The 12301-nt window shown below is 37.5% G+C and overlaps 1 protein-coding gene and 1 pseudogene across 1 annotated transcript; both read right to left on the bottom strand.

Annotated features, from left to right (window-relative positions):
* Nucleotides 1-395: 395 nt before the first annotated feature.
* LOC114841735 (odorant receptor 49b-like) lies at nt 396-3558 on the bottom strand. The gene is made up of 6 exons (XM_029126834.1): nt 3265-3558; nt 2765-3171; nt 2352-2451; nt 880-981; nt 625-786; nt 396-548 (listed from the first exon to the last, which is right to left on the bottom strand). Exons 1-6 carry the CDS (start codon nt 3556-3558, stop codon nt 477-479), a joined length of 1137 nt encoding a protein of 378 aa, XP_028982667.1. The 3' UTR covers nt 396-476.
* A 6404-nt stretch (nt 3559-9962) lies between these two features.
* On the bottom strand, nt 9963-11334 carry LOC107048689 (annotated as a pseudogene).
* Nucleotides 11335-12301: the final 967 nt, after the last annotated feature.

Genomic DNA, 12301 nt, shown 5'->3' with positions numbered 1-12301 from the left:
CAGTAGGCCTTGATTGTCCCTTGCTTCCGGACTGATACGTACAGGGCTGCACTTGTTGTCGTTGGTCCTGAGATATGGAACAGTATCCCTCCTCACATAAGGGAGATGCCCACGTCAGCTTCCTTCAAGCGTGAATTGCGGAGTTGGGTGCATGCTCAAGAAGGACTCTGTTGACCTCTGCTACCTGATAGTGCTATCTGTCATCTGTACTTTTCTACTTCTTGTGCTTATTTCCTTGCTATCTGTTTTACTTTTTCTCTCTAATCTTGCCGAATATCTATATTTTGTTCTCATACGCTGTATCTATTATACATCTCATCTCCATGTCATTATTTTGTTTAATTTTCTAAACAATAAACATCATATCTTATCTTATTTTATCTTACACTCAGATGTACATACTTGAGTGTGAATATAACCAAGTACAACAATCGCACAATCAAATGGTGAAAAACAAAATTCAATATCAAATTATACTATCGATTCTCTTCGAATTTCTGAAGCATAACATGTACCATTGTAAAGAAGGAATATACAGCTGACATATACTGGAACAAAAACGGATCATTCTCCAGATTCCGCTGTTTCCCATTTTTTTTATTCAAGTCATAAAGCTTTCTATACCTTTGTATAATATTCCATGGATAATTCTGGCATGAACCCACCGATTGCTATTCTCGGCGGATGTTGACATTTCTGCGTCATGAAAATTGCAGCCCTATGCATCAATTTCTTCGAATTAAAAATCCACGACGAGTTGTACAGCGCCCAACTAACTCCTTCGCTCTGAATTATCACACACAAAGATGAATAGTATCATAGTTAAATAAATAATGATGAATGAATGAAAGAATTAATTATGCTAGAACGATTGATTACCGCTGCGGTTAAATTCTCTGCGGCCCATGCAAGAGCAAGTAGCGCCATGGCGTACGCAATTTGAATCCAAGCAGACTGAATTTTTTTGAGTGCTGCTTCATTCTACGGTAATTTGAATCATTAATTCCAAAATATTGACGATCTGTACAATAGCCTTACCCTCCTCAGGCGATGACTAGTTGCAAGTTCTTACCTGAGTGGAAATTGTTAAAGGTCCACCTGAAGTATGATCAGGACTTGATCCAGTTTATGTAAGGTTCGACTCATCTGGTGATTTCTGATGAAAACCTCACCAAGTTTCGATGCAGTGGAATGGATTCCCAAAACTGCCAGCAAGTTCAGATCAAGTTCTGGTCAGGTAGGCATGATCAGACGGCACCTGATCATGCTGATAAGAACCTGACCTAGTTTTAATCTAGTAGATCGGATCCCAAAAACTGCCGGCAAGGTTGGATCAAGTTCTGGTCATGTAGGCATGATCAGGTGACACCTAAGGAGAACCTGACCAAGTTTTGATACGATAGGTCGGCCCCCAAAATCTCGAGGCGGGCTCATATTGAGTTTTGATAAGATAGATATGATCTCAGACTGAGGTCAGGCTGCCTAAACCCAATTCGATGCGATTCGGATTTGTTGCCCTTAATTTTCATTTGATCGGGTGCAAAGGAAGAAAAATGATAAGTTTCGGATCTGGTCCCCATGATCTTAATTTGAACAGACGTTTTGCCATAATCGAATTTTTAATATCCATTTTCAATTTATGTATGAGAGGAGGGAGAGATGGTGGTAGAAATATATATAGTAAAAGTAGCAAACTCACAAGCAAATTATCTTGAGTAGAAAACGATTCATCAAGATTCCATCTGTTTATTAGTGTTATAATTATTCGAATTATTTATTAATGAAATGGATAAATTTTTAACAGAACAATTTTTCGCTCTCAAAATATACGCACAAATCCGCAAGATAATGAATAATTTCGAAGTCAACAAATACCTTCATTCAGATCGTATAGACAAAACGAAGTCCACTGAATAATGATAGCACTAGTCTAGTGGTTCGGGTATAGGATTAGCAATCGTAGGGCCCCCCGTTCGATCCTTAGCATCAGAAAAATCAAAGTTTTTTCAGCGGTAATTACCGGAGTGATTCATTAAGAAAGACAATCTACAGTAAAAAAATTGATTTATCTTTTGTTTTAAATTAATTATCATTAATAATTGTTATTGATTCCGATGGCCAGGTCACTGGGTTTAATTACGTTCAGCTTGATCAAATCCAGAACCGTGATGCCTGATCACCAACCGCGTTACATGACTGATCAGGGCTTAAACTAGTTATCATATCACTTTCTGATCATTCCTCAGGACTGACCTGAGCTAGTCTTAAATTGGACCTGACCGAAATTTTCACTCGGGTACAGGAACTTGCAACAAATTTTGTTGAATTAAATAAAAAATAAATATACTTACTCCAACTATATGAATCGCCCCACATACGATGGATATAGTGGTTATTCCGAGCAGTCCTGTTACCACATGTCGCACGATTTTAATCGTTTCTTCAATATACCTTCAAAAAGGAAAAGTATACGGGGACATAAATTTTAAATTGTGACGCATAAAATGGGTTACATTCGTCAATAATGTCCTACTATCACCAGGCTATTGAAATTCAATGCTTTGAGAGGGAAAAACCCCGAAGCTCAGAAATAAAGTGAACTTGACTCTTCTACATAACATTCTGATTGCTCTTTCCAGCTGAGTTATATATAACAGCGGTGACGCTTCGCTCTCAAATTTGATTCAAGAGTAACCGTTCAGAATAGGAGCCGCTGTATAGATTTCTTTTAAAGGATGTTGGAATGGGAAAATTGACTAATCACCATAATACGTGCTGATGTACAGCAATGCACTCTGCGACTTCTTGAGAGCTGGTAACATGCTCAATTTTTTCAGCGAGAAAGTTCAGTTGAATCGTTCCATACCAAAGGAGTAGACACGTCTGACAAATAAAACCAGAACTACAACCGCACTGTACACCCGCTATTGCTTCCAGTACGAAAACTATATCATAAACAGGATGTTCATCCACAGGAAAAGGGAACTCAGCGACATTCGGAAATGGCTGATCCATTATGAAAGGACCAAACACATAAACCAAAGTTGCACCCAAAGTAATAATATTATATAAGAGGTAAAAAGGAGAAACTCGTTTCACGTATTTCGTCAGCACTTCTCGTTCGTGGGGACTTGCATTCTCCACAAATGTTTTCATCTCTTCAATTAAATACTGTCAAATGAATAGTACATTGAATTAAAATCAATATTATGCAAAAGTAGAACTATTCTTTAAGAATAATCCCTTTGTGCCACCAATACTCACCTGAAGGCGATTATAATGATTTTTTCCTATAATCAATTTAAACACAACTTGCGCGAAGCAGAGTGTCATAGATAAGCATTCCGTGAATTTCATAAAATTGTTGCGATGGTAGTACATCGTGCTCAGCAGTGGGAGAACGTTTGCTACGGCGAAAATCAAGGAAATGTACCAACATATTTTGAAAATAATCTCTGTGAGTCGTGTTGATTTCGAACTTGGAGGCCATGTGAACAAAATCCCTGTTGTGTATTTAGTCCACTCGATTACGAACTCAGGTGTTGATTGTTTACCCATAATGATGCTTCAACTGAAATTTAATTGAATGTTTACTATGTATTTTTAATCATTGAAATCAGAACCGATTAGTGCATACTGGGGCGGAATCGATAACTCATTCGGGTATGAGTTTTATGTAATAAAATCATAAAGATCGTGAAGGTCAACTGAAAACCATGAGAACAGCCATGAGAGTCATGAGAATAGCCGTTTTTGGAGATTTTATGGGAATAATAGTCGTTGCTGAGGATTTTTGTCTCAATTTATTATTCGAGCCACTTCAATCCTTAAAAAAGATAAAATGACAGGTAATTTTGACAGCAAAGGAATTATGCATTTGTTTTGATTTGGTGAGAAAAAAATAGATTTTTCTCACCCAAGCGAATTACAAGAAAATTGCCCAGGTTACAGAGATTGGGATTGGTCTTATGCTATTCGAACGGATATTAATGATAGATTGTCCAGACTTGGAAAAATACCACATGGCCAGCTAAAAATGATACATGTCGTTATTATGAATGAATTGACCAATTCGTATGGAGAAAGTCCGAAGGGAATGAGTGAATCCTGCACAGAATGGTATCTACATTTTGCATTGCCCCTTTTTCAAAAGAAATAGAAAGTGAAATGACGTATTTATTTCAAAAATCGATCGTAAATGGTGAATTTCTGACCAGGAATATCGAATAAGGACATATTATAACAAATTCTGACGGAGATGTTCTAAACGTATTCTTATGTCAAGATTTGTCAGAATTCAATGAAATTGTACATTCTCTATCAAAATTTGACCGAATCTGTCAACTCGATTTCTATGGAGATTTTTCGTAAGATTGAGGTGAAGGTAATGACCTTACAATAACTTACCAATCTTTTATAACATACTTAACTTATGACCCTCCGCCTAGAAGTGATTGTGATTCTCATGAATATTATGGGAAATTCCCTGAAAAATTGGTCTAAAAACAGCAACATGTGATTTCAATGAATAGTGACTTCACTAATTACTCACAAACTATACTGATTTCACCATGATTGTACTTTGACAACTCCACCAAGTTGAATTCTGAAAACGGATGTGAATACCTCGACGGTATGAGGTGCAATCCGATAATAATCATAACAGGTTTCCTTTAAAAATTTCACTGTTTATTCTCCACTCCATATCAATAATATATGTAAAATGGAACAAAATAAGCGCTGCTCGGATTGTCTTAATGACTGGCTACGCATGAGCCCCTTCAATTTTATCAGGTGTCGTATATCCATCAACTTAGTTTATTTAAAATTTAAAAGACAAAATTAAACCTCACAGAAATTCAAAACTACAATACAATTTTCATGAGACACCTGTAATAAAGTATAACTATTGTCCTATTTAAGGGAGTAATAATGCGAAATCAATTGATGGGGCGTATTTATTGATAGTTCATCAGAATAATCAATAGAAAGAAGATGAATCAGACATGAAATTGTATAGCCCACCATTAAAGAGTTCCAAATTGAGATGTCCATGAGGAGCTCCTTGGAAATGGAGAGCTGCTTCATTTTGCAAAGATGCAAAATGAAAGAAAAATGAAATAAAATGAATGAAGGCACGAAAGAAAATAAGGTATGTCGAACCTAATTTTTGGTGCCAGTTTGCTCAACCGAGTTCGGCCTGGATGAAATGCATTGCGCATATAGAAGGTTCAGGCCAAAGCATAGTCTATACCCAATCATAAAAGCCAAATAAGACCCCAATTAATCTAATTGGTCATCTATCGATAATTAATCTAAGAGTCAGGGATTTTTGGGGAAAAAAAAACACTATCTAATTGTCAAAGATGCGCCGTTTTGCTAAATATATTTTAGCTCCATCAAGCTCTTGACTCAATCGATGTTTAGGCATGCTATTAGTCAGGATTCTCGTGTGGGAAAGTTGTCACCTGCATCGTGAAAATTTAAATGCAAAAGTATAAACGATATACAGCACTGGACGAAGTTTACACGCCATAAACTCTCCAACGAGTCCACAAAATATTTTTCAACGAATGTGATTATAATGCTCGCCTTCGGCTCCAATTATAAAACCACCCCGGGATAAAAATTTTCAGTCTATCGGATCTCCAAGACTATGAGAGTCTAAAATCAGTCTGCTTGGATGTCCCGTAATCGGTTTCGCGTCTCGAAGAGTTTTTGGTGAGAGACTTCAGTCTATCTGAGTCTTCGCTACATGGTAAATACTACAGTCTCTCATTAAAAGATAGGGACTTAGAATTCTGAGGAATGATAATCAGGATCTCGCTAAAATGAATTATTGATTCATTAATTATCAAGTAAATGGACACTGGAGCGAGTATAATATAGTACAGGGGATGACTGGAGAGGGAGGGCTAATGAATTGGACAACAGCGCAAGATAAGATAATCTAGTGATCAGGTTATGGGCGAATTATATTGTGGGGTAAAATGGGATAGTGGGGTAAGATAACGGGTTAAAGCGGATCCGCTTTAAACTCTTATTCTGTCGAACCCCATTATTTCATCAATTCACCCTATCCAATTTTGCCTTGTGGTCCTATTTTGCCTCCCGCCCAATTTTGTCTATCGTTCAATTTGCCAGGTAGTTCCATTATACCCACAATCCCGTTTCACCCTACCCTCATATTTTCCAGACTCACCCATTTCATCCCGCTATCGATTTTACCTGATTATCCTACTAAACATTATTATTTAATTTACCTGTCGCCCAATTTAAACCTCCGGCTAATTAGCCTATCATTTCGTTCACCCTATTTTGCTCCACAATCTGAGCAGGGAATATCGTTCTCGTTCTGTTTACTCCGGAATTCAATTTTACACCCCACCATCTAATTTCATCTAATCATTCGATTTACCGAACTATGAATAGAAAAATGAAAAATGTAAATTAAAGAAGTAAAAAGAGTAAAACAATTAAATTAATTCACTACACTGATAGAACGGTTTAGTCGAACCAAACGAGACTTTTTAACTATTACCACGATTCGTTAACTATTAACGAATCGCCGTAACAGTTAAGAAGCCTCGTTTGGTGCAACTGAATCGTTCCACCTTTTCTATCAGTGTACTGGATTCACCCCCTACTCCAATTCATTTGGTTATCCCACTTTACTATCGGAGTAACTATCATTTTGGTTCACTGTAAAGTTTCTTTTAACCGCTTCCCCATTTTACTCCGCTGTGTAATTGGTCCACTCCACCCGAGCATCCCATTTTACCCCATTGACCCTTTCATTCCAACTTCTCTTATAATGCCCCTTTCTCCGTTATCTTATATTACCCCGCAGTTCATCTTTCCTATCATATCAAGCAGGAAAAAATACAACCTGCCACAAGCAGTTGCACAACGCAGAGGATACTGGGGTAGCCTGCGATCACTAAAGCTAAGCAGTAGCGAGTTGGGTTAGTAAAACGATGGGTGACTGAAAGGGAACATGGCGGACCGACCAGGAGGGAATATCTGGAGAACTGCTAAACCGATTTCTTCTTTTTCATAATTGTTAAATTCATGAATCAACTACATTAATATATTAAATTATTGTTAATAAAATTGAAGGATTTATTAGTGATTAATTAACTATTGCGATATGTAAGGTACGCGGAGTCTCTCACCAAGAGCCGCTCAGTAGCAGTCTCTCGACAGTCTTGCCGCGTCTCTCATGCAGAGTCTCAAAAGTATGGCTACGGCGCTGAGCCATACTCTCTCATAGATGCAGACGCGAGTCCTCCAGACCCCAAAAAGACTCAAATTTTTCATCCGGGGACATTCGTCTCAATATACAGGGTGTCCCATAGTATGTGACAAAAGTAAATTGCGAATAACTTGAATACGGTTGAGTGTAAATAATTGTTGTTTTTTTTATTGTACACAGAACATTCAGCAAACTATAATACAATCCCTTCCAAGTGTCCGCCATCACTTGTACTACAGAACTCTATCCTACGCTCGAAGCTGGTATAGATGCGCTGTATTATGTTTTCATCAATAGCTCGGACAGCATCCCTAATTGCGTCTTGCATCTGTTCCACAGTCGTCGGATGCTTTTCATAGCACTTGTCCTTGAGAAAACCCCACAGGCAAAAATCACAGGAATTCAGGAATCAGGAATGTAAGGCGGCCATTCCATGCCCCCATGGGCATACTGAGGGTAACCTAAACCTAACACACGAATGCCGTAAACGGAAAAAAGTGTTTCAAATACTCCAATAGTCCTGTGTGAGGCGGCACCATCTTGCATGAAGTAGAAATTCTTGACTAATTGATTTTTTTGTGCCCAAGGAAAGAAGTTCTTTTTCAAGCACTTACCGTAAATGTCAGCATTAATTGTCCGACTCTTGAGGAATTCAAGGAAAACACCCTTTATGGTAACTGCCGCCCATGCAGTAACTTTTTTCGGGTGTGAGGACTTGATTTCAACAACGTGAGGTAACTCAGTCCCCCAAAAGCGAAAATTTTGTTTATTTACCAAGCCACCTAAGTAGACATGTGCTTCGTCGGAGAAGATGATATTCTGTGCCTTCATCCCCTTGGATTCAAAAAGATTGTAAAGTTATTGGCAAAATTCCACACGACGAACCATCGCTTCTTCAGTTAAAAATTGATGTACAGAAATTTTGTCGGGATGGAAGTTGAGAAACACTTTTAAGATACGGTGAAGTGAAGTTCTCGAGAGATTCAAGGTTTCGGAAGCCTTCCGAAGAGTTTTATTTGGATATTTTTTGAAATGTTCTTCAGTTGTACGGATAAACTCATCTGTGGTTACAGTAGGTGAAGGGCCAGGATTCTCATGCCTCCTATCGTCAAGTGTACCGCATTGATCAAATTTCTCAATTAACCTAAAAATACCCATGAATTGGTCGAAAAATGCGTAAATCTTCAAAAAAAAAAGAAAAAAAAATTTGGTTATCTAGTTCATTCACGCTATTTACCGTCTGAGACTCGAATCAGACACTCCAGTGTGTGTGCCATACTTAGAATGAAATGCTCTTATTGCTGCAGTAGTTGAATCTCCTCTTCGGTAATATGATTTGATGAGGAATGTTTTTTGTTCAATGGTTAGGTTTTCCATTTTAGTGTTCTAATTCGTGAGCGACTGAAGTATGGATGAAATTTGCGGAGAGTCTCCACTCCAACCATATATTAAACTTTAGACTGCGCTGTCACCCTGCGGTATACAACGCACTTTACTTTTGTCATATACTATGGGACACCCTGTACTTACATAATGTTATTACAACCCTCGACTTTGGATTGGACTATAAACCTCACACTCGCCAACAACGTCATTTACCAACTAGTTAGGTACAATATCATCCTTAGTCATTTATGATAGTATTGTTACGGAATCGAATCCCTTAATCTATCCTCTTTTCTTCTTTTTTACCAGTCAAGAAAGTTGATTGTCATTATTTCATATTTGGAGATAATTTCATTTGCGATTCATTATCATTCTGTGAATTAATCACAAGAGCTGTCAATAACTATGACACTTAAATTTATTCTCAGTTATAACTTCTTCAAATACAACAGCATTTATTCATCAACTTGTCGACATATAGAAAGTGAGTGAATAACATTCACACAAATTTTGATTCTCAAATAAGTTCCCCGTCACCTGAAGTTGGTTCCACCAGTGGGTTTGTACAGTGGAACCACCTTCAGGTGGGAGCGAACATATTTGACCAAGTGTACAGTAGCGTGGGAATATACTTTCTTATAATAATAGCATGATCCAACGATGATAACAAAAATTGAATACCAATTGTACTATTAAATGTCCTCAAATTTCTGGAGCATGATGCGTAACGTAGTGAAGAAGGAGTATATTACTGAAATATACTGAAAAAAAAAAACAAATCGCATCTTCTTTACAAATTGTGAGGAAATATAGAATGGAAAAGCAGTACTTCAATGCCATAAGAGTTATGAAATTACGATAATAAATTTTTAAATAGTGAGCGTTACAATTTTTCAATGATTTACACAATAAGATCATGGTAGTCTCCCGCCATACCACCGTAATTGAAAATTGTGATGGCACGACAATTATAGCGATATTTACTGCGATAATTTTATCGACATTATGCGCGATAGTTGGAATACTATTATATGCGACAGTTTGAGCAATGGTCATTGCACCCATGAACCGATAATTTGATCAACATGAAAAGCAATCTTAACTACCATATCGAGTCCCATGGAGAACTGCGTCATCGTTTCCAATCATGGCGGTAGTCAATGGCAATGTAATTGGCGGAAATATTGAAAAATTCTAATGTTCACCATTTGAAAGTCTATTGTCGGAATTTAGTAATTGTTATACGATTCAATTCCTGATTTGCTATTCTATATCTGCCTGAAATTTGTAAATAAGGTGCTGACGTCACTCTGTATATGAACTACCGTAGATTGCGTACCGCTGCCGTTAAATTCTCTGCCGCCCATGCACGAGAAAGAAGCTCAAAGGCGTACGCAATTTGGACAGTCGCAAACTGAATTTTTTTAAGGAGTATTGCATTCTACGACAAAGAAGATCATCAATAAATTTGTGAAATCATTGCATTCGTGGTTTTTTTTTTCTTATCATTACGGTAATTCCAATGTGCCTTCTATTACTTCATGTGCATATGTAATTGAACTATAAATTTCTTGAAATGAAGACATGTATCCAATTTGACCCTGCACTTGGCAATTCGGTGTTGGGTCTATATACGATGAATAAATAAATAAAGAAATCATGTCTAGAATAACAATCATGTGTATTATATACATATTCATATAGGCTTACTCCGACTATATGAATTGCCCCACATGCAATAGATATCGTGGCTAGTCCGATTAAGACTGCCACCACAGGCCGCACGATTTGGATGATTTCTTCTATATACCTTGGAGAACAAGCAGTATAAGAGTAGATAATTAATTTTTGACTATATGAAGACCTAATTCGATTTAGTCTATCACAGGCTGGAAATTAATTAATTACCACAATATATGCTGATGTATGGAAACGCACTTTGCGAGTCCTTGTGAACCACTGACTCTTCCGATTTTTTCAGCGAGAATTCGAAGCTGAATTGTTCCATACCAAAGGAGCAGACATAATTGACATATAAAACCGGTAGTACAGGAGCATTGGATACCCAGTATTATTTCCAATATGAAAACCATATCATAAAGTGGATGTTTGTTCACAGAGAAAGGATACTCAGCTATATTAGGAAAGGGCTGACCAAAGGACCAAATATATATGCCAAAGTTGCGGTTAAAGTCACCATATTATATCGAAAGTAAAACGGAGTAACGAGCTTCACGAATTTCGTGAGCACATCTCGTTCATCGGGATTTGCATTCTTCACGAATGTTTCCATCTCTTCAAGGAGATACTGTCAATTGAACAAAAGATTTAATCAGAATCACTAGAAATGCAACAAAATCTTCCAGTGAGAAGAATTTTTTCCAGATACCAATGCTCACTTGTAACCGATGATGATGGTGCTTTGTTAAGATCATTACTACTAGACATTGAATTAGACAGAATGCTAAGGATACACTCTCAGTGAATTTAATGAAACTGGTCCGATGTGTGTACGCCGTACTGAGAAGTGGAAGAGCACCTGCTACACCAACAATTAAAGAAATCCACCAACATATCTCAAAAATAATCTCTGTAAATCGTGTTGTTTTCGAACTTGGAGGCCACGTGTATACAATTCCAGTTGTGAATTTCGTCCACTGGATTACAAACTCTGGAGTTAATTCTTCACCCATAGTGATACTTCCGCTGAAATTAAATTGAATTTCAAGCATTTAATTGATTACAGTAATTTATTGCCAGGTTTCTGTAATCATTGAAATCCTGAACAGTGATTCTGCGAGACGAGAAACTGCATCTTCTTGTCTCGTCTCGTATCGAAATACGAGAGTAATTTCTTCTCTCGTCTCGTCTCGCCTTATGTCGTCTCTATAATCCAATTTGCACGGAAAAAAATACACAGAGGGGAAGAGACGGGGAAGCTCTTTTGACTCTCGTCTCGCCTCTCGTTTCTCTCATTCGCGATCGGCTTTTCTCATCTCGCCTCGTTTCTATCATTGTCTCGAATGACTCGTCTCGTCTTGCCATGTCTCTCGTTTCGTTTGTCTCGTCTCGTCTGGTTTCTCTCGCTTCTCGCGGCATCACGAATCCTGAACAATTAGGCACAGTGCATGTTTGACATGCACTCGAGCAAACATTACGGCAGTTACGAATTTTGTGAATCTAATGAACATTCACTCTGAACCTGACCGTAAAGTTTAGGGAAAACCTGCAGGATTTCACAAGTTTTTCCACAGAAATTATCATGTCATTCGAATGATTACAATAACTTCACTGATTACTCACCAACTACGCCGATTTTGCCATCAATTTGCTTTGATTACATCAGTGAGTGACGTCTTGATCACAGATGTGAACAGCCCCTTGCGAGGAGGTCTAATGATTTCATGCACAAGGATTGTTTTCGTCGAAACTGTTGACTCAATTATTCATTTAAATGAATGTGAATGAACATTAAGCCAAATGAAATGAAGTGATTTCATTTGACTTAATTATTCATGTTGACTCAATTATTCATTTAAATGAGAATCCCCTTAACGAGCGTTCTTGAAAACATAAAACTCTCTCAGTGACTCCTCTAAAATTGAAGACATTTAAACTTAATATGTTTCCTACAGTATGATTACATGACGCATAGTTATA

Source organism: Diachasma alloeum, unplaced genomic scaffold (genome assembly GCF_001412515.2).
Source record: "Diachasma alloeum isolate Michigan unplaced genomic scaffold, Dall2.0 Dall_scaffold_00196, whole genome shotgun sequence".
Taxonomy (NCBI): Eukaryota; Metazoa; Arthropoda; class Insecta; order Hymenoptera; family Braconidae; genus Diachasma; species Diachasma alloeum.
Note: the sequence above shows the minus strand (reverse complement) of the source record. Positions and strands in the feature narration are given on the sequence as shown.

What these genes read in the sequence shown, in the direction of transcription:
- LOC114841735 (XM_029126834.1), bottom strand. Translation starts at nt 3,558, where the DNA reads ATGGGTAAACAATCAACACCTGAGTTCGTAATCGAGTGGACTAAATAC. An exon ending in GGGCGATTCATATAGTTGGA is followed by an intron (nt 982 to 2,351) that starts GTAAGTATATTT and finishes AAATTACCGTAG; the next exon opens with AATGAAGCAGCACTCAAAAA. An exon ending in CAGAGAATTTAACCGCAGCG is followed by an intron (nt 787 to 879) that starts GTAATCAATCGT and finishes GTGATAATTCAG; the next exon opens with AGCGAAGGAGTTAGTTGGGC.